This window comes from Podarcis bocagei, assembly GCF_964188305.1.
Source record: "Podarcis bocagei genome assembly, chromosome: 2".
Lineage (NCBI taxonomy): Eukaryota > Metazoa > Chordata > Lepidosauria > Squamata > Lacertidae > Podarcis > Podarcis bocagei.
This window is the reverse complement of record NC_138126.1, coordinates 65758700-65781389: the sequence shown is the minus strand read 5'-3', so window position 1 is coordinate 65781389 and position 22690 is coordinate 65758700. Positions and strand designations below refer to the sequence as shown.

The window sequence follows — 22690 nt, the reverse complement described above, 5'->3', positions numbered from 1 at the left end:
TAGCATAGGGACATATGGTGGGAATGGATGTCATACATTAATTCATAGAACTGAGCAAATGAGATGAGAACTGGTATTAAAAATGAAAAAAAAAATTGAACTATTGAAAACTAATGAATATTAAAACTATTGAAAACTTTAGGCTGATGGTAGTTCAGTAAATGTGTGCCTCAATTACATTTTAGCTTCTTTGCAGTATTCCTGCTGGTTCCCATTAGACCAATGGTCTTCCACACGTGGGTCAGAAGAACCCATGAGTTGGCCATAGTCTGACCTATGGTCACAGCAGGAACTCTACCACCATAGCAATATATTATGTAAAATCAAAAATTGGATCTCTAAGCTCCTTGGGCTAATGATATATAACAGATGGGACAGCTGACCCAACTCATTTTTCAATATTAATTATTTCTGTGAAATATGTGTCAGTTTGGAATATGTGGTATTTACTTTATTCAGAATGCACACATTTTGATAATTTAATTAGAATGTTTTGCTTACATCCAATTAACTATTACTTAGAGGACAGGATTTAACAAATGAGTCCCATCACCAGAAAACCTCCACAAGGACTTCTGCAGTGCAACAGGGCTTCTCCCCCTCCCTCCCCTGCAGACCCCCTGCAATTGGCTTATGGGGGGAGGGGGTTTGCAAGAACCCCCTGGAGCAGCTCATGGAGAAGAGAGGGGATCAGTCCGTCTTGCAAGCCGAATTGCTTGTCCTGATAGAACAATCACATTAGTGCTACACTGAATTCCTCCCAGAGCAGATCCATTGAAATTAATGGATATAACTTAGTCATAGCTATTAATTCATCCAGTCTACTCTGAATATGGCTAATCTTGGATTAGAGATGGAAAGGCCTGAAAAAGGAATGGGGGGGGGAATGTCCCACCCAGGCCTTACTTTTGTGTTTTTTTCTTAATCATTCTCAAACAAAATAATAATTTTTTAAACAAAATATTTGAGACAAGGTGCTCATATATTTACTAATCCAAAACAATTTCAAAAAATGTGGAACAGCAAGACTTTTATGCAAAACTATGTACAGTATCAGATTATTACAATTCCTTTACACCGAGGACAAGCAAGTCTTAAGTTGTACATTGAGGGTACAACTCTGAAATGCAAGAGCAAGATATAGTTCCACCTCTTTGAGGGCAATGCCATTGTTGCGCCCTGTGAGTTCCAAACCTAGACGCCAGGCCAAGGAATGGCCTGAGTGGGTGCAGCTGCACTGAAACTGAGAGGATAACAGAAAGCCTTCCCTGAACCTTCTCTATATAACCTTCCATGATTCAACACAAGAATCAGGAGCACCTTTGCTGTTATAGGCTCCCCATATGAGCTTGCCTATGGCTTGAGGTTTACTGGGGTGGTCCTTCCGGTGCTTCCAACCCTGAGTGAAATTTGGGGTTCTATGACCTGCCAGAAGGCCTTCTCAGTAACAACATCCCAGCTGTGGAACACAATCCCCAGACTTTGCCATCAGTTGTACAGGCCTTTAATATGTGTTAATTATGGTGCCAAAAAGATATTATATGAAGGAAAGGGGTATAGGGAGAATCCAGGGCTTGTCTGCAGAGTGGAAGGAAAGGAGGACCTTTTTCTGCTTCCCCGCTTCCATCCGCTCTCTCAAGCATGGAGAAGAGACCCTTTTAAGAATATTAGGGGGGTGGGCAGGGGATACATGGCTTTGTTTTTTGCAGTCTTCACATGAGGACTAGACAATGTGAAAAATGAACATAATATTTTAGCTGCAGTTCATTTTCAGCTTTGTATTCTTGTTATTAAAGAAGTGCGCCTAGACATTCCATTGTTGCACCCATAACCTAGGATTAAGGTGCCATTTAGCTTCTAGCTTTCATATCTCAGTTTCTAACGCTGTGGCAGAGACGGCCACCTTGAGTGTCCAGTTTGCAAACCTAAGACTTAAGTGTCCTTCCATGATCCCACTCCAAGAAGAGCTTGCCTCTCTCCCCAGGCAGGATCAGTGAATGTGAGTGAGGTGACACTGAGCAAAAGGGATGGAGGGAAGGAGGGAAAAGCCGACTGTGTATTCCTAGCCCCGCATGGAAGCACCATCACAGCCTGAGCCAGAGCTGCTTCTTCCCGGCCACCTCCTCTCCCGGCACTAATAATAATAAACGTGCCACTCCTCTTGCTGCCCACCAGGCAGTTACCCCAGATGGCCAGCTGGGGGGGGGGGAGGCGCCTCTGCTCGGAGTTTCACACTCACCCCCTTCACTTCTCAGCCAACACCCAAGCAGTCTTTTCGAAGCAAGCAAGGCGGCAGGACTCAGGTGACTCTGAGGCCGGAAAAGAAAGACGCTTCTCCACTTCTCAAAGACTGGCTCATGCGACCAGAAACCTTGCCTTGGTTGTGCCTGAGCGGTTCCCACACGTGACTTGTGAATGGAGAGTTTCGAACTGTCCCTATAACATTTCCTATGGCATATAAAATGGTATTGTATTTCTCAGGCTCATGACTGATGCTCAGGTTGTGAAGGGCTATTCCTTAGGTCAGAATTGCTAAGTGACAGTTTTGATTGCTAGCGGTTTACTTGGAGGCAGTTTTGTGTTGTTGTTTTACAGTGTGTGTGTGTGTTGGTTGACCTGCTTGAGTTATCTGTTTTGCAGGTAGCATTTTGATGATTACCTGCTGCTATTCAAATGTCTTCTAGTAGTTTGACTCTTTGACTATCTTCTTCAGTTACAACTTTGTTTTTTGGAATTCTGCAGTGTTGAAGATGGAGCCGTTCTAAGTTCATTTCTGAATCACATGCTCCTTGTTAAACATGGAGGACCTATTCTTTTGATCTGCATAGGATGGTGACTGCACATTTATGAAAGCAATTGCCCCAGACCAATTGAGTAGTTTTCCCATGTTCATCATGGAACAAGTGCTTCCAGACAGCACAAGGTCATCCTACCCTAGTGCTAATTTTGCCTAGGGAGTTGCTGGTTTAGGCTGGCTTTGTGATGTCTGGAAATACTTAAATACTCTTTTTAGGGCCTCTGTGAAGAACAGAAGGTGTTGCACAGAAAATAATTTTTAAGAAAGGGGGACGAATCACTTAAGATTTTTTGGAGATAGAGTCTTCTGTGCTTCATCATGTAATTTGAAGCAGAGTATGTGCTGTGTGAAAGGTCAAAAGTCTCCGTGTGTTTTTTTGTGGGGGGGGGGGATGGAAAAAAGTCCCTTCTTTCAAGTTAGCTGATGCAATCCACTTCTAGTGTAGAAAGTATGTAGTTATCTGTTGAGAGCTTGGTGCTGTAACAGTAGTCGGTCAGGCATAACAGTGCAGGAAGTATTGCACCTATACATGAACCACAAAGAGTACAGTTTATATCCCTCCCACCCCATCCTGTTTTCTCTTTTGAACACTCGCTTTGTCAGCTCTGTCCCATATAAACCCACGAGGCACAGATGGCTTCTGTTGGCTAATACCCCCTGCTGACCTTTTGAGGATCACTGACCCAGTGACCCCATTGCAGTATCACTGGAAAAAAGAAGGAACTATTTGGCTTTTATGGCTGTGGAGATGATGACAGCGGCGGCACTAAGTAGCAGATGTTCTTGGCTCATGTGGGAAAGCTTGATAATTCTGCCATTATAGCAACAAAAATCTCTCCTTAAAATCATGAATTGAAAAGGAAAATACATGAGATTAGTGTGTAAGCTTTTTCAAGTTGAATCAATTGTAGGTAGGGTTGCCATTCCGCACCCCGCACCCCCCGAAAGGGCTCCTGTGCTTTGAACGGCTGCCCAAGGAGCAGATACTTTGCTGGGGTAATTTATCTTGGTAGGGAAATTAAATGGTGGGGAAAGCTTCATCTGTTAACATTTCTGCATGCCAGGGACCAAGCCAGAAAAAAACCCTGGCAATTCTAATTATGCAGAATGTGCATATATTTTTGCTTCACTGTTCTCATTTAAATATTTTTGTCTGTTTGGGGTAATGATATCAATGAACAATGGTGCTGATTTAGAGGGGAATAGTACATCCTTTCCCCTTTCCATACTACAGCCAAACTTTTGTAAGAAGCAATATTTGAGTGATAACAATACTCAGCCATGTTGTAAGCAAGGCTTTCTAGCTTCAGACCTGCCCTAGCTTCCTTTACTTTCAACAACATTTTCACATAGAGACTCTGCCAGTGAAACTTCCGCCCTCAAAGAAAACAGCATCTCAAAGCAACCAGCAGTGACAGGAGCAGCCATGCCTGCTGAACCTCTCCATGTCATGAAGCCGTTAAACGCACATGTAGTCTCCTTCATTTCATGAGCACATGCACAAAGAAATATGTGGAGCAGAAGCACAGCATGAAATCTGTGTGGGATGGAGTTTGCACTGAAGATATTTTGCTTTCTAATGCGGTTTTGTAAAGATAAACTTGGGCTGCCGTCCTAAGCCCACTTACCTGGGAGTAAGCTCTACTAAATGCAATAAGATTTCTAAGTGGACATGATTAGGATTGCATTGTTAGTCATGTATCATAGGCTGCAGACGTTACGTAACATGGAATGATCCAGCAACTGCAAGAAATTGGTTGTTATTGTTTTCCAAGCTTCTCTGCATGACCAAAACAGTGTTCATGTCAGAAAGAAATGCTCTTGTCCACATGCAACATTCCAGTTCTGAGACTAATGACCACTTTCTGAGGCACTCCAGCCCTCTTCTCCAGCTGCTGAACACTTCAAAATGCTAAACGTTATCACATATCAGGCACCTTAAATAGGACTTTCATATCACCTCACATCACCTGGCAGGGAAGCCTCAATGCCAGGTTTGCACATTTATGGTGTGAACCAGCCCTGAGATGCACAGAATAAAAATGTGACAGAATCGAACTGTGGGATATAACCTCATTTCATGCAAGACTGCAGTGAGGTAAACAAGAGCCATTCACTTCAGTAGCTCTGAGGGAATATTATTATAATGTGCGTGTTCCTCAAGAGGATTGCTAGTCCGCCTACCTTTGGGCTTGCTCCCAGGGGCAACGAAATGCAAGCTCTTGGGTCCTATGAATGTGTAAGGAGTTTCAGTTCAGCTCCTTCAAAATGAGAATAGTTGGTGTGACCCATATTTCTTCCTTCTGGAAACCTTTTCTTGTAAATCACTGGCCACAAAGCCTAGGCAGGCAGCTGCTTTGCTGTGACAGCTGTATATCACACTTGCCATAAGGACCTTTTCAGAATTACCTCATCTGATCGTTGTGTCCATCTGTTGTCACTTCCATACTTGAGATTGTAACACACATTAAATAACAGAGCCTTGACGAACACTACAGTTTTGCAGGGCCTACTGGTCCACAGATAAATAAAGATAAATGGACACCCATAAGTCCTTGTACCCTGATACAAGGGGAGGAAACACATTCCTTTGCTAGACATAGACGCCTTTGCACATCTCTCCCACTCCCCATTCAGTAGACTTCAGAGAATGTAGTTTGTCCTTTAAAGAATCAATTAGTTGTTTGATCCAATCTAAAATGCCCCATGGGTAAAGATAATTCAACAGTTGTATAGTGTGCTTGGATGAATTATCAGAATTTTACAGACTCAGGAATAATAATTAGTTTATTCAGCAATGTCGGCCTCTGGGTTATATTGACAGAGGCCAAACTTAATTGATAAAACCTCATAAACAGAAGTAGAAGAGGCATTTATTTTATTGAGCAATAATGCCAGTGTATCTGCTGCACTGAATCTGCACATGTTCTCTCAAGGTTGTGTTTCCTTTGCAGATATACGGTAATCACACTTTCCCACCACTCTGCAGGTGCCTGTGCAAGTGCTGTAGACATTTGTTGGTTGTTTCCTTTTTCTAATGTGAACAATAACAAAGTGCACAGAATATTAAAAGAAGCACATGATCAGTCCAGTTGAATTAACTGGATAAGTAGAAGCTTTTGAAAGATGCTGCAAAATAAGGGAAATGTTTTCTGGGTGTCACTTGTGAAAGTGTTATCATTGAGGACTTCTCTTCTGACAAACAGGGTTGGTTTCTCCATACTCAGTGGACTCCGTAGGTACATGAAATTATAAAGTTTGTACATTTTTAAAAAGCAGAGCAGAGTTCCCAGAGTGTTACTCGGGACTGTTTGTGTATGGAAATAGTTTAAGACAGTGAGGCAATGCTTCTTAAAGCGGCTGCACCACAGTAATGGTGTGCTGTTGGCCCATAGTATGGTAACCGCATTACAAGGTTACTATTGCACAAATGGCATGCAGAAGGTAGTCACAAGATCTTTAGATACACAAGGTACTAGAAGGCTACAAATTATCCTTGTACCTCTCATCTGTGTCTCTTTTATCTCTCTCAAGACAAAAACATTTATCTACCTGCCCACCATATGATTGTGGTGTAGTCTTGTCTTAACTGCTTGTGTATGTAAATCAAATCAAGTCAACGTGGTTTTCCTAATGATCTCAACGATCCACATGTGGGCTACCAGCAGGCTATCTTAATGCTATCTTAAGGCGGTTTCCCTTTGGAAATGCAGCCATGCAGCTTTGTCCTATGCGAGTTTACTCAGCAGTATATGGAGTGTTGTTGGCCTGGTGAACATTGGGGCTAAGTGTGTATAGTATTACAGCCCAGTCTGCATTCTAATCCATAGTTAAAGGTAAAGGTACCCCTGCCCGAACGGGCCAGTCTTGACAGACTCTGGGGTTTGTGCGCCCATCTCACTCTATAGGCCGGGGGCCAGCGCTGTCCGGAGACACTTCCGGGTCACGTGGCCAGCGTGACAAAGCTGCATCTGGCGAGCCAGCGCAGCACACGGAACGCCGTTTACCTTCCCGCTGGTAAGCGGTACCTATTTATCTACTTGCACCCGGGGGTGCTTTCGAACTGCTAGGTTGGCAGGCGCTGGGACCGAGCAGCGGGAGCGCACCCCGCCGCGGGGATTCGAACCGCCGACCTTTCGATCGGCAAGCCCTAGGTGCTGAGGCTTTTACCCACAGCGCCACCCGCGTCCCACATAGTTAGGTAAGTGTAAAAGGACCCCTGACCATTAGGTCCAGTCGTGGCCGACTCTGGGGTTGTGGCGTTCATCTCGCTTTATTGGCCAAGGGAGCCGGTGTACAGCTTTCGGGTCATGTGGCCAGCATGACTAAGCCACTTCTGGCGAACCAGAGCAGCGCATGGAAACACCATTTACCTTTCCGCCGGAGCGGTACCTATTTATCTACTTGCACTTGGAGGTGCTTTCGAACTGCTAGGTGGCAGGAGCAGGGACCGAGCAACGGGAGCTCACCCCGTTGTGGGGATTCGAACCGCCGACCTTCTGATCAGCAAGTCCTAGGCTCTGTGGTTTAACCCACAGTGCCACCCGCGTCCATAGTTACATCTTGCTTAATTCCCACTGGTTTTAATGGGTTGTGTGTTTGCATGTTGGCCTGTTGTCTAATTTGATTCCATTTATTCTGAATCCCTAAGTTTTCTGGCACTGGTTCTATAACATAATCTTATTTTCCTTGAGTTTAGTTGTGAGTCTGAAAACTTGGAGCCATGACGACTCACGTAACACTGGAGGATGCTCTGTCCAATGTGGACCTGCTGGAGGAGCTGCCATTACCTGATCAGCAGCCATGCATCGAGCCACCTCCATCGTCTATCATGTACCAGGTAAACAGCAGGTCTTCAAACATTTTATTCTAGGGCCTGCATGCTTTTGCCATTCATTTCTGCAGTTCATTGTATTATGAAGTCAAGCAGAAAACATTGTGATTGGGGAAATATGTAATACAGTAAGCAACAAAGGATAACTGCAAAGGTTGCAAGGTTTCTAGCTGGGGCAATCAGAAGAAGGTCCACTATTTGATTGCTGATTCATGACCCTAAACTGTGTTTTATGTAATCGACTTTTTATTTTGTTATCTGTACATCCCAATGTTTTATTGTTGCTATGGCCGATGGCTGACACAAATAGGCTGTAGTGAAGTATTTTGCAAACCTTCAAAGTGGCATATCCACTACTCACATCTGTTACCAAGTTCGACCCAAAGTATCACGCCGTGCAACCAGTGTAAATCTGCTAAATCTGCTAAAACTGGTCAGCTACACCAGCTGATGTTACACTATGCTCTTTTAATAATAAATTCTTCCACAAGGAGTTACAAAAAATCAGGGAAGTTGTTTCCTGTGTTGGTCTAAATATTTTCAACAGAGCAAGAAGCTGAAAGTTTGAGATGGAGGAGGGAAGCTGAGGGTGATTAAATCCTATGCCTCAAGTTCTTTCTGTTTTGACTGTTTAGATAATAAAAAATGACTGAGGTGGAAGAGAACTTATACCACTGAGATTCCAGGCCTTAATAAAGTTTCAGTACTCTTCCCTCATATATATATATTTCCCTCTCTCGCATTGCATGCTTTCTCTGGGGAAAGTTTGACTGACGCTGACCCCGGTGAAAGCGCAGAAACCTTTTCTTGTACAACAGTTTCCTTCCTGAGATTGATTGACTATCTTTCAAACAGGACTATGATCCCTTTGCTCCCCTTTCCATTCTGTCTTGTGGAAGCATGTATTGGTTATAGGTGTGCATTCTAAGCACAGTAATGATCAAGTAAGCATGAATTCACTCATCCAGATTGTTGGCTACTGCCTTGTGAATGACCACACCATATAGTTTATTAAAACCTGCTACTATGGCTTCCCTTGTTGACTAATTACTTGAGGTGATAAAAGACAGTGACACTGTAGTGACTGCATAATAAATCTATGTGTTCCAGCTATCAAATAAGTGTTACTCTGTGTGTGAGAGCTTGCTCTAACTGCGAGCGGCATTAACCCTTGCTTTTTGATTTGCTCTCAGGCCAACTTTGACACCAATTTTGAAGACAGAAATGCCTTTGTAACTGGCATTGCCAGGTATATTGAACAAGCTACAGTGCACTCAAGCATGGTAAGTGCCATAGACTGTACACAGCTGCCTACACTAAAGGGGACTTGGTGTGCAGTTGGTTGAAGTGTAATTGTTTTTTTGTGGTAACCAGCACTGCCATTCTGCCAAAATGTGTGTCTGTCTTCCAGAATGAGATGCTGGAGGAAGGGCATGAATATGCAGTGATGCTTTACACCTGGAGGAGCTGTTCCAGGGCCATTCCCCAGGTAAGATGTACGGTTGGACTCAAGCCAAGGCCACTCAGACAGAAATTACAGTCCAGGGGGAACAAGGCATGGAAATATTTAGAAGAATTGAATCATAGAATCATAGAGTTGGAAGAGACCACAAGGGCCATTGAGTCCAACCCCCTGCCAAGCAGGAAACACCATGAGAGCACTCCTGACATATGGTTGTCAAGCCTCTGCTTAAAGACCTCCAAAGAAGGAGACTCCACCACACTCCTTGGCAGCAAATTCCACTGTCGAACAGCTCTTACTGTCAGGAAGTTCTTCCGAATGTTTAGGTGGAATCTTCTTTCTTGTAGTTTGGATCCATTGCTCCGTGTCCACTTCTCTGGAGCAGCAGAAAACAACCTTTCTCCCTCCTCTATGTGACATCCTTTTAGTTGCAGAGAACCTGGGCTAAGGTATTGGCATAGGGGCTCTGATTTGGGTCTTGGTGAGGATGATACACGTCTTCTCACTATCAAAATGTTCATGAAGCGGTGCTGAGGTTCTGAGTTTGTGTGATCAGGGTGGGGTGGCTTTAAGAGGGGATTAGACAGATTCATGGATGATAAGGCTATCGGTATCTACTAGCTATAATGGCTGTGCTCTTCCATGGTTGGAGGCAGTATACTTCTGAATATCTGTTGCTGAAAACCACAGGAGGGGAGAGAGATGTTGTGCTTAGGGCCTGCTTGCATTTAGTTGGCCACTGTGAGAACAGGATGCTGGACTAGTTGGGCCACTGGCCAGATCCAACAGACTCTTCTTATGGGCCTTTGTTACTGGGTCAGGAACTTGTCTTCTGGGGATCCAAATTTTCTCCCACTGTGTTTGCTAAGATGCCTATATTAAACACAAATCAACAATGTCATTCCTGTTTCATCAGCATAAGCTTCCAAATGCCATACAGGTCACAGAGAATAGCATTGCACTAAGCACTGTTAAGGCCTCCTCTGGGCTATTGTGATTAACTTATAAATACCATTTCCAGTGTGAGTTCAGTATGATACCAGATTGCTCTATATGCAGCCTGGGAAATACTCTAATTCAGCAAGCAGTGCTGGTATCGGTGCCGTTATGGACTCCAAGCTGGATCAGTATGCAGCTCTCCTAAGGGTTATCTTTTGCTGTTTGACTAATGCGTCCCTATCCCTTTAGCCTTTGTAAATCCCAGCTGAATATTTCCTTGCTTCACATGAATTTTTGATCACATGCTCTAGTTTCTTGCTTTGATCACTGAAGCATATTGCAGGCGAATTTATGCAAACCAGGTTAAAAGACCACTAGATCATACTGATGAAGGGAACGACTCTTAGGAGAGAAAGAAAAAAATTGTGCACAAATTCTTGAGAGCCTAATATATCTACTTCTGTTGTTCTGCCTAGCTGCCATGCAGTGTATGCTACACTTCAGTTAACTTCACAGAGGCTTCGTGTGTATTTATTCAATCTGTTTCTAGTTCACCTTTTAGGTCACAAGCACTCACAAAACTGATTACAATAAAAATCTATGTAGGGCACCATCAATAAAGCTTGGTGGAATAAATAAGAAATCTTTTGGTGCCGCTTCAAGGCCACAAGAGAGGGAGCCAACCAGAATTCTGGGGGAGGTCCCATATTTTTCGCTCTATAAGACGCACCAGACCACAAGACGCACTTGGTTTTTGGAGGAGGAAAAAAAGAAAAAAAATTATTCTGAATCCCAGAAGCCAGAACAGCAAGAGGGATCGCTGCGCAGCAAAAGCAGCGATCCCTCTTGCTGTTCTGGCTTCTGGGATAGCTGCGCAGTCTGCATTCACTCCATAAGACGCACACACATTTCCCCTTACTTTTTAGGAGGGAAAAAGTGAGTCTTATAGAGCAAAAAATACGGCAATTGCAGAAGTTTGTGGAGCCATCACTGAAAAGGCTCTCCCTAGTACCTGCTAACACTATTGACTTTAGTGTCAGGCTAGAGAACAGGGCCTTTGAAGCCAATAATTGGGCTCTGGCAGGTTCTTATAGGTATAGGCTGTCGTCCTACAGAAGATCTCTTTCTTCAGCTAGTCATTTAATATTTGCAAATAAGTGTAGAATTTGTAATCTGGTTTTATTGAGTGGAACATTTTTTTCTTCTAAAGGAAAATAATTAAAAAGAAGTGTTTTTTATTTAAATTGTTTTGGAAGATAAATAAGATTTGATTTAATTAAAAAACCAAAAACTTTAGAAAATTTAGAAACAACAAAAGTAAGGGATGAAAATGAAAATGCAATATTATGATGTCTTCCCAAATGCAAATAGAAACAAAGTGTTAAGCAAATATCAAGTATGTGCTGCTGGCCAAAGATCATTTTTGATACATATTACTATTTAGAAAATGCTCACAAAATTATCTGGCTTGGTGACTCTCCTTATCACAGATCTCTGTCATGCTGCTGTCAAAATAAAAAAGCAGAACATTTGCCCCATTAGGATAACTAATGAAAATAGGTGTTGTCCTTCAGGTAAAGTGCAATGAACAGCCAAATCGGGTTGAGATTTATGAAAAGACTGTGGAAGTCTTGGAGCCAGAAGTTACAAAGCTCATGAAGTTCATGTATTTTCAGGTAGGTTTTGGGGGAGCTTCAAAATTCCTGTTTCAATATGATCTCCTTTGCTCAACAGCAAGGTCAGTTCTGATGTTGCAGAGTAAAGCTGAAAATGCTTCTAGGAATGTGCCTTAGTTCACCGTATCTCATTGCGGGGAGGTGGGAGAGCATTGTGCTTGCTTTAAATTTGGCACATTTGCCAAAAATGTAACATTCTTTTCATTCACATAGCTGACCTATTTGAAGTTCTTAGTTGACACGATTCAACTTTGGGTGGGATTCAGCTAATGAGTCCTGCCAGCAGAAGTCCTTGCACAGGGCTGGGGAAGGGGGGATCATTCCATCTGGCAAGCCCAAACACTTGCCTTGACAGAACGATCGCCTTAGTGCAGCATTGAATTCCTTCCATACTATTTTCAAAACTTTCTGTGCCTTCCCCCTGTTGAGTCAACAAACTACTTGCATAACTGATGGTGGGCAAAGTTTTAGTCTCTCAAATTCAGTTTGGGTCTTTACTTGTGGCACATAACATAGTCTATAAATGAGCAAGCCGTAGAATATGATCTCAGATGATGACAACCTTTTGAAACAGAAGTTTTTCCTCTTTAACGTAGCAGTATAAAGAACAGCAGCCAAATCAGTGGTCTGCCCAAAGTACCTAAACACCTTTTTGAGGGACACTAAATAGAACAGCAATGTTGGGGTTAGGTCTGAGAACCATTTTCTGCTTCAGGTATGCTGCTCTGAGCGCCAAATGTGGGTTTGTTTTCTTTCCTGTAAGATCTGTCAGCAGTTTTGAACATGTGTTTTGAGATCTGCAATTTCTACCTGAAAAGCTGCAGGGGACAAGCAGAAGAGAACATTAACATTTCATTTTCACATTTTATTCATCTCAGCAGATAAAACTGCCCTGCTGCTTGCTGAGTTGATATTTGTTTATTTCAGACTATCTATCTATCTACTAACTAACTAACTAACTACATACATACTATTCAACTACTTTTGCTGCTTGAATTTTGCTCGTTGATAAAGCTAAAAGGTCAATATTTTGAACAATGATTTCAACTGCTGGGTGGAAACATGGTAATGTTGAGGCTGAAAAGGGGAAAGAGCAGGCGATGGGATCCTGATCCTAGTCAGAACAAGGCTATTCTCAGCAACTATTTGCTCAAGGCCATCCCATTTCACCCCACCTCTGAATTATCCATTTGTTGCTGTTTTCCAGAGAAAGGCCATTGAGCGATTCTGCAGCGAGGTAAAACGTTTGTGTCATGCAGAGAGAAGGAAAGACTTTGTTTCTGAAGCGTATCTACTGACATTGGGAAAGTTTATCAACATGTTTGCTGTCCTGGATGAATTGAAAAATATGAAGTGCAGTGTCAAAAACGACCACTCTGCCTACAAAAGGTGAGATTGGTGAATGCCAATGTATTTTTAGTGTTGCCGTTCTGAGAGGGTGAATTGTTGGGACCTTTGGAATTAGGCCCTGTGTTATTCCAGCAGTCTATGAGAAATATTTAGCAGTAGAAATCTATTTTTAGGGAAGCAAAGATAACGAAACGGAATGCTTCTCTTAACCTTATGGTAAAGGCTCTTTTTACAGGCCTGTATTACATGGCCACAAACTTGCATAGTATGTACAGAAATACCCTGGTCAAGGTAGGATTTCTGTTGTCTTTCAGAGCAGCCCAGTTTTTGAGGAAAATGGCTGATCCCCAGTCTATTCAGGAATCGCAGAACCTTTCCATGTTCCTAGCAAATCATAACAGGATCACACAGGTATGGTAGTTTTATATTATTATTTTTTCTCCCGTCATGTGCTCAGTTAAGTTACTACTGTTTTGCTTTTTATGTGTGTTATAAAGCTTTAATTCCTGTTTTTAAGTCATAGACTGTCATCTTGAACATAGAATTATTTAAATAACTAAAATTAAATAATTTAGCAAAGTTAAATAATTGACCAATCTAGGTTTGTTGTCAGATTGTTGTCACCCCCATTAAACATTTTATCCTTGCAACAATCTGTGAGGTAGGTTAGGTGGAGAAAGATTGACTGGCCCAAGGTGCCCCTTTGAGTAGAGATTTGAACTTGGGTTTCTCCAATCCTTGTCCCAATGCTTCTCAACTGGTATCCTTCAGGTATTTCCGGCTACAATCCCCACCATTCCTGACCTTTGGCTATACTAGCTATGGCTAATAGGAGTTCAGTACAAAAAAATAATAATATTGAAGGCACTAGGCTGGAGAAGGCTGCCCATTGCGCCGCAATTCCTTTGTACCTGCATTTGTTATCTGGAAAGGCCATAACCAATACTTATTGGCTCTGTACACTGAAGTAATTAAATTAAGTTTCACAGTCTTTAAACATTTTTATTTTTGTCCTTTGTTTGAAATTACTGAGGGTCTTGTGGGTTGTTACGTTTTTTTAAGTGCCTGCATCAGCAGCTAGAAGTCATTCCAGGTTATGAGGAGTTGTTGGCTGATATTGTGAACATCTGTGTGGATTACTACGAAAACAAGATGTACTTGACGCCCAGTGAGAAGCATATGCTCCTAAAGGTAACGTCTCTACCTCTCTCCAAAGATGACTTATCTGTCTCTTGATCTTTCCCTCTCTCATTGTGATCCTTGTTCTAAAAATAAATGTTTTTATGGTTCCTGGTTATTTTCCTCCCCATTTTGCTTCCACTTTTTTTTTTTAACCCATATTGTGTCAGGCTTAAGTTCCACCTCTTCATGAAGACACAACAGCCCTTTATTTACAAATGGGATCAAGTCTTTGGCAGAGTCAGTTTAATGCCTCTTCCTTCCACATATTTTACTACTACTACTACTACTACTATTATTATTATTATTATTACTAATAATACTTACATCCCACTTCATAGCCCTGACAGGCTCTCAAAGCAGCTTACATAAGATTTCTCACAATAAAAACCATATTCAGGTCTGGTATCGGGTACAAAAATAACATAGCATCCCTACAAGTTCCTTCCCTCATCCTTGGTGTTTCCCTTAGGCCCCTGCCGACTAGGCAACTGGTGTCTTTTAAGACAAGAGAGTGGGTTTGAGCAGCTGACACTCACTCAGCCCATGATGTAGGCAAGCCTTCCCTTGCTTGCAGTTGCCAGTTGCCAGGCAACAGTTCCCACTGACGGGAGGCAATTGATATGTGCCTGCGTTGAGAGACCATTACTGTCTGAAAAGTGGGATAGAAAAGTAAGTAATGTACCCTCAGAGAATAAACACCAGTCTTCAGGTGGTGTGAAACATTTCTTCTCCAGTTTAGGATTCTACCCTTGAACTAAGCTTCCGAGCCACACAAAAGGCAAACTTGGTGTATCTTGGAAACATTCCTCATTACAGAGACCGGACCTGTTCCTAGCATTACCATTTAAAAAACAACCCTTACCTCACCTGTGTTGTCAGTCAGAGTAGACGATATTGGGCTAGATGCACAAAGTCTGGCATAGTATAAGGCAGCTTCTTATGATTATTAATGAATTTCAGAAGAAATAAAATTGGAAATGATAAGCCGTAAACACCCCTAGCTGTGATGTTGGATTAGCTTATAACTTTCTTGAAAATATCACTGTTCTTCCCACCAGACCTCTATGCTTATCTCATTTTTCTGCTAGGTGATGGGCTTTGGTCTCTATCTCATGGACGGAAATGTCAGTAACATTTATAAACTAGATGCCAAGAAGAGAATCAACCTCAGTAAAATTGACAAGTTTTTCAAGGTCAGTGTCTGGCATTGCTTTGGCTTAGGATTGTCTCCAAAGGAATCTGTGGTCATGCTGCTTGGGATATCTGTCTGGGGCAAAGCAAGCACAATTTGTGAAAGATTGAGATGCTGGAATGCAATTGCATTGGAAATCTTCAGTGTCTGACATTACAGTAAGCTGAACAGCTGAGTTTTTGTTTGATGCCATGTTTGTGATATTGGATAAAACTTGCTAAAGTTGCAGTCTCAACCTGCTTCTTAGTGTGCCACTCTTTCCCATTTCCATCACTTTTCTTTGAGGAATATTGTCATGGTGCTGCTAACTGTCCATATTTGCAGCATTTCAGAGTCATTGTACTCACGTTCGATTTTTACAGCATGGCTACGGACTTTATATTGGGTAGGGCAATCTGTTCCTATGTTATGCAACAGGTAGACTCCACTTATACCCAGATATTGTGCCCACAACATATAAGCTGTGAGCTGCCATAGTGAGAGTCCATTTCCATCCCTGTTGAAAATGCTGTATTCTGTGTTATCAACAATGCTTTCATTACCATGAGTGGTGAATTTAAGTGCCTTGGAATTTTAGCTACATAGGTAGGCAGGCGGGAGGTGCTGGGGTCAGTACTGTACAATTGCAAATGAAGCCTTCCAAATGGAGTATTTTAACACCATGCAAATATGCTCAAAAAAAGTGTAACAAAAACTACAGGTGCATAATAGTTGGGAAGGGACAGCTGGCTGGATAATGTGCTCATCAAGCCCTGGCTTCGCACCAATGTCAACCAATGCAATGTAGATCATAGAATGTGTCGCAAGCAGAAGGCAAGTACACTGTGGAGAGGAGCCAAAGAACAGTTCTTCAGATAACCCTGCCATCTTCAGTAACCAAGACACCAATATCAGTTTTTTGAAAAATGCCATTGGTGCCTTACTGCTTTTAGAATGGCCTTATTGGGGTGGACATTTGACATAGTTCCACTTGCTCTGCCAGTGTGGAGAGAAATAAAAATGGCAGATTCACTGAGGAAGAGCAAGGTAGCAGGTTGAGGTGCTCCCTGGAAAGCCACATTTCGTTGAGATTCTGCCTCTCCTCAGTGTTGTCACATGTAAGAAGAGAAGAAGAAGAGTTTGGATTTGATATCCTGCCTTTCACTCCCTTTAAGGAGTCTCAAAGCGGCTAACATTCTCCTTTCCCTTCCTCCCCCACAACAAACACTCTGTGAGGTGAGTGGGGCTGAGAGACTTCAGAGAAGTGTGAGTGGCCCAAGGTCACCCAGCAGCTGCATGTGGAGGAGCGGAGACACGAACCCGGTTCCCCAGATTACGTGACTACCGCTCTGAACCACTACACCACACTGGCTCTCCAGTTTTTAAACATGGCAACAAAACATGTTTAAACATGTTTTTAAACATGGCAACAAAATTTGACAGACAGCATATATTAAAAAGTTCACAATTTAATCGTTACCTGTGTTACTGGCATCCCATGAGTGGACCCAATGACCACTTGTAAACTTTGTCAACCAAGTTTTGGAATTCTGAAATCGCTTCCTGTGTTATATGAAAAATGAGTTCTCATGGCTGATGTCTATATTGTGAGGGTAATGAATGTGTGTAGGGGAGTCACTTGACTGAAAACATGTGGCAAAAATGTGTCCAAGAACCTCAGCCGGTCATGATTTATGTTTTCCATGTGTTTCCAGAGTTAACATGTTTCTTCCAGTCTTGTAGTGGTTACAACAGAGATGCACAGGGAACAAAGGAAAACTTAATTTTTTCAAAATAAATTTCAACATAAAGGAATTTCACTCCTAGTAGCTGAAGCATGGAGGGTCTTGCCCTTTTAAGCAATGTTAGAACAAAGTACAGTGATTCCAAATAGCCAAAGCTTGTTTGAAAAGCTGTGCTGTTCATTCTTTGGGATGGAGTTTGCAGACCCTTTTACCTCCCAACAATGCCTTCGGAGTGACCTTACATCATGATGTGGTGTTGTTACAACTGAGGCACTGGGGGGGATGGGGAATGGACAGGCCAACTGTCTGCTGACTACAGCTGCTGCACACTACCAGTTGTGACAGAAAAAGTAACTTTCTATTAAATAAAAGTTTTATTAAAATATGTGTTTTGGGCCCCATTGTTGCCTTTGAAAACCTATCCAGTTTTTGCTGCCTGCTCCAAAATAACTTGGTTTTCTTTTCCCATTTTACCCACCCCCATCCCATCCCAATTCACCCCACAGATTATCAGCAAGAGCTTTGGAACTGTACTATTTATTCATAGCCACACACTATTCCTGTGATGAAGGCAAACTAGGATTGTCAAAGTTTAAACCTCTGGGGGGCCCCCACCCTTTAGCAGCAACTTGACCTATACCACTGCCAGATACATTCACCAGCTTGTGACCTCTGCTTGCTGTTGCTAGCTAATTAAGAAAACTGTGTTCCACTATGAAGTGTAACTTAAGAACTGCAGTTCATTTTAGCTTAATTGCATCCCTTTGGCTGCACGCCATCTGTTGCTCTTCAGATGTGACAATATTACTCTTCATTTACCAGCTGAACGATGTAACCTGATCTGTTTGTGATAGTAGCTTCTGTTTATCAACATAGTCTCACTCCCACCAGCAGGGTCCACTGCCAAGGACACTAAGTAGTGAAGGGAGTGATTTTTTTCATTTAAGGTACTTGTAAGCTTTTTGACCTTGCCATCCTTTGAAGCTGTGGGCTGGTTCCAAAATGAATTCCAGAGCTCCCTGTCACATACATATGGGTGAGATCTACATGTTGTTACTGGTTTGCATGCTATATTTCTCCCAGGCGTGCAAATGACACAGTGACTCCTGTATCCAACAAAGGATAATACAGAAACCAATTTCTGATGAAATGTGTTTCAGAAATGAGAAGCACCAAAAATCTACAGCATCACTCTTGAAATTTAAACCCACAGAATTCCTGTCCATGTTTTAATACAGTTAGCGTAAACCGAGCTTTGTACCGGAAGAAGAGAGAAGAAATTGCAAACAAAATATTAGGGAAGAAATGTATTCCAGACTACAGTTGTTAACATCACAGGAAGAACAACAGAAAGTACTGGGTTAAAGAGACACTTCCTGTTAAAACGGTCAAAGCATGGTGATACCCTTTCTCTTGTAGAACATTGCTGCTACCGTACTATGTGTTGTTGTTTTTTGCTGTGTCTGTTTGGGCAAAGCATCTTAAGGCTGAATTTTCATACTGATTTTTTGATGAGTAATTTGATTCATTGCCAGCTGTCATATGCTCCCATTTAGTGAGTTCTGAATATTTACTGGGGTACTGAATGCTCCCCAGGATATAGTAACATCTCACTATGTAGGTGACATCTTCAGAAGAAATGATCACCACGCAAAAGTGACTGTCAAGAGTCATGGTGATTTTACTGTGTGAATCTGGTTTGAGTCAATGAAAAAACTCATGTATGCAATTCATTACTCAATAAGGCTCTTCGCTGATCCAAAAGTTATTAGGAAGACTGTTCCAGAACTTTATTCATCTCTGGCGGTTAAGTACCCCTTTCTCCCCCAATCTCTTGTATTGCTCTCTCAGACCCAAGGGAGCCTCTCTGCCTTATTTAAACCATCTTTTGTTTTTTCTTCCAGCAGCTGCAGGTGGTTCCTTTATTCGGCGATATGCAGATAGAGCTGGCCAGATACATTAAGACCAGTGCTCACTATGAGGAGAACAAATCCAAGTGAGTGCCTGCCATAATGTCTCTTGGCTTTGGTATGTCCTGGTCAAGAGAGGAAGTTGCCAGACACTTGCAACTCTCCTGCTCTCGTGTGTGAGGTCTGTGCATGGGTTCCTGCAAGTGTGTGTGTGTGTGTCCATGTGATTGTGTTACTGAGTGTGACTCTGTAGTAGTGAGTTCTTCGAGGCCGTATGTGTGTGGATTCATCATTCCTCATCCTTTCCTTGCTGTACCTTGGGTGAAAACCCCAATCTTGTGCAGAATTAGGTGTACCTAAACCCATTGAAATAAATTGTTTGGTTATAGTCCAAGCTATTCTCTGTTCCAGCATAAAGAGTTCTTGCTTTGGAACCTTATTTATCTTTCTCTGTTCTGTCTCTATTTTGACTGAGCCAAGGCTGTGCCCCTTTAACAGCACAACCAAGGAGCAGTTTTTGGACTCAATAAACTCTGACTCTTATTAGAGTGACATCTGTATTCCCTGATAGTTCCCCCACATCTTTCAGATTTTGTCACTGACTACTTGCCTAGAGTTACTGCTTCCTGCTAGCTAGTGCTTCCTCCTTTCATCTGTTTCAGACACATGATCTCACCCAAGCTAGTCTCAGAAGCACTGATGTGAGACAATCTAGGCAAGACCCATATTGCCCCCTGCATTCATTCCTGCCCTACCTTTTGATTGGATCCTTACTAGCTATGTCCCCATACCTAATCTTACAAAGACTTTCTGGATTACCGTCACAATGCTCATTAGTTAGACAGACGTGCCAGTACCTTATGTCAGTTTTCCTCATCCTGGTGCCCTCCAGATGTTGAATTACAATTCCCATTATCCCTGACCATTTTGCTGGTGCTTATGGGATTTATAGTCCAGACCATCTGGAAGGCATCAGGTTGAGGAAGGCTGCCATACTCATCTGTGTCTATGCTTATCTATGTACATGCTGTTCATAAATTGTGAGCCTGAATAGGTATATCTTGAGGATACCTGTAGGTGACTGCAGGTATGAGTGTGCATCAGATGTTGGTGGTTTGTGCTTAGAAAGGATATGAATGTATGAATGCCAGTATCTGAATGCACAGAGGTGTGTTCGTACTTTTACAGACTGATAGATGTTCATGAGGATTGGAGCAAGTTTGATACTCATCAGTGTGTGTATATGGAGTGTGCTTATGTGATTGCAAGAATGTGTGCATGTGTGACTGCATGTATTGTGAATATATTTGTGAATGCCAAGTTCAGTGTCTGTACTTACCTGTCTGCCACTTGTTCTGGTATGCTTTTATGCTTGGTGACCATGAATGCAGCAGTTATGGATGGTTGTGCTGTGGATGTGAATGAGGTGTGCCTGCTCTGGGTAGTTTTTATCCGCATTTTTCAATAGGATCTAAAATTCTCCAGAGCATGGACACTGCACTTTCTCTATCTGTCCGGTACAGACTACTTTTTTTCTCAGGGAAGATAGTAGGGGGTCAGCCTTGTAATTCAGGAATTTTAAACGGGTTTTTCAAAGAAATATAAGGTGAAACCCACTGTTTCAAGCTGCAATCTATTTGAAGGGAATTGATGACATGGAAGTGGACACTGAACACCAAAGTATGCAAACAACATGGCTCTGCTGCCTTAGATAGCATGTCAGTCATTGCTTAGTGAGGATCAATTTAAATAGATACACTGCTGAATATTCATTTGGTGATCTCCCACCTCAATTCACACATGCAAGATGATGCATGGGTGTTCTCTTGAAATGGAGATACATGCAGCAATCTCCACTTACATGCATGAGTTCTAAAGACTGCTGTTAAGTGTGTTGCAAGAACTTGTTCTATATCACTTTTCCTGAAACACCACCTTTGCTAAAATATTGTTCCACATCTCTCAGCTGGTATGTATTGGACAGCACCTTCCATTTCTTTTACACTCCACAAGCTGTTGTTGTCATTCTGTGACTTCCATGAAATGACCATGAATACAAGCCAAGTATGTGAAACTTGTTTCATGCGCTCTTTGCTTGGATTCAGAGCAAGCAAGTCCATGAAGTAATCGTATATACGAAGTAATCACCCTTACAGAGATTAAGCTTTCGAAAATGGCAGTGTCCTTTGGGTGCATATTTATGTAACATTCTGAAGGTTGTATTCAGCATAGCATTAAAGCTAAGGTTCTGTCAGAGCAAGGACATCAGCTTGCACAACGGAACATTCTCCCTCTGTTCTACCCCCATGCGCCAACTAAAGCTGTTCTGAAGTTTTCCCCAACTCTCCAGAGCAGATTTGGGACGACACACAAAGGGAGGAAAGTGGGAGGAAGTCCTGTTGCGCCAGCAGTAATTCTTCTGCATGCAAAACTATTTCATTGAATACTGCCCTGGATTTTGTCATGGGTGTAAAGTATCTAACCAGTGGTTTCCCTCACCAGCATGTATGTGTGGTTTGTCACTGATCATCCTTACCCAGGCACAGCATAGGCAAACTTGGCCCTCCAGATGTTTTGAGACTACAATTCCCATCATCCCTGACCACTGGTCCTGTTAGCTAGGGATGGTGGGAGTTGTAGTCCCAAAACATCTGGAGGGCTGAGTTTGCCTATGCCTGTCCTAACCTGTTACACAGTCTGTTGGATCCTAACTGTCATGAACTAATTTCCACGATATATGGAAAGGTTTTCCATTTGCGGAAGCTGTTTTAACAATTTGTATGTTTTAGTCCCATTTCAAATATCTCCCAGCTGCATCCCAATAGTAAAAATGTGAAATATTTCTTCCAACTGTTCTCACTTACTAACAATTCCTTTTTCGTTCAGTTTCCAGTCAGAGCAGCAACTTTCTCCTTCCTGGGAGAACAGATTTTGGACTTTAACGGGCTGCAGAATTGTTTTCCTGCGCTTTCATACCCCGTCCTTTACTTTTCTTGCTCCTTATTCATTTCACCATTGTGCCGAGATGCAATTAACTATGTTTTTATTGTATGGCCTTATAATTCTGACCATCCCTGTTAACCTGCCGATTCCTTTGGGGGAAGCAGGACACTGAAAGGGTAAGAGCAAAGTATTGGGATAATAGGACATCTGCAGATATAATTAGACGTGACCATCCACTGTGATCATAGTAAACTTAACTGCAGCTACCATAATATTACCAAGGAGACATAGTTCAGATTCCAAAAATGGGATAAAAACAATATATATGCTTTTATACTGAGATTGTGTGACATCTGAAGATATATCTGAAGAAGTGTATCTGAAGAAGTGTGCATGCACACGAAGGCTCATACCAAGAACTAACTTAGTTGGTCTTTAAGGTGCTACTGGAAGGAATTTTTTAATCTGAAGATATAATTAGACATGGTCATCTACCGTCAACATAGTTAACATATCTGCATCTACCACAATATCACCGAAGAGAGCTAGTTCAGAGTCCAAAAACAGGATGAAAACAGTATCTGTATCTTTAAATAGCTAATGACCAAAAAACCCCACAACACCTAGCAGATTTTGAATAGTGGAACAACATGCCAAAAGGCCAAATTGCACATCAAGGTA

The 22690-nt window shown here is 42.2% G+C and overlaps 1 protein-coding gene across 4 annotated transcripts in view; it reads left to right on the top strand.

Moving 5' to 3' along the window:
* Positions 1 to 22690, top strand: part of CYFIP2 (cytoplasmic FMR1 interacting protein 2) — a 67595-nt gene that overhangs the window by 4788 nt on the left and 40117 nt on the right. For 3 of the 4 annotated variants that reach the window (XM_081181107.1, XM_081181104.1, XM_081181105.1), the window contains exons 2-10: positions 7497 to 7637; positions 8825 to 8914; positions 9043 to 9120; positions 11607 to 11708; positions 12916 to 13097; positions 13373 to 13469; positions 14121 to 14249; positions 15329 to 15433; positions 19061 to 19152. In XM_081181107.1, the coding sequence (XP_081037233.1) occupies positions 7521 to 7637; positions 8825 to 8914; positions 9043 to 9120; positions 11607 to 11708; positions 12916 to 13097; positions 13373 to 13469; positions 14121 to 14249; positions 15329 to 15433; positions 19061 to 19152 (992 nt within the window). In that variant the 5' untranslated portion in view covers positions 7497 to 7520. The remainder of the gene's footprint in view (positions 1 to 7496; positions 7638 to 8824; positions 8915 to 9042; positions 9121 to 11606; positions 11709 to 12915; positions 13098 to 13372; positions 13470 to 14120; positions 14250 to 15328; positions 15434 to 19060; positions 19153 to 22690) is intronic. The other variant, XM_081181106.1, reaches the window with a different exon arrangement.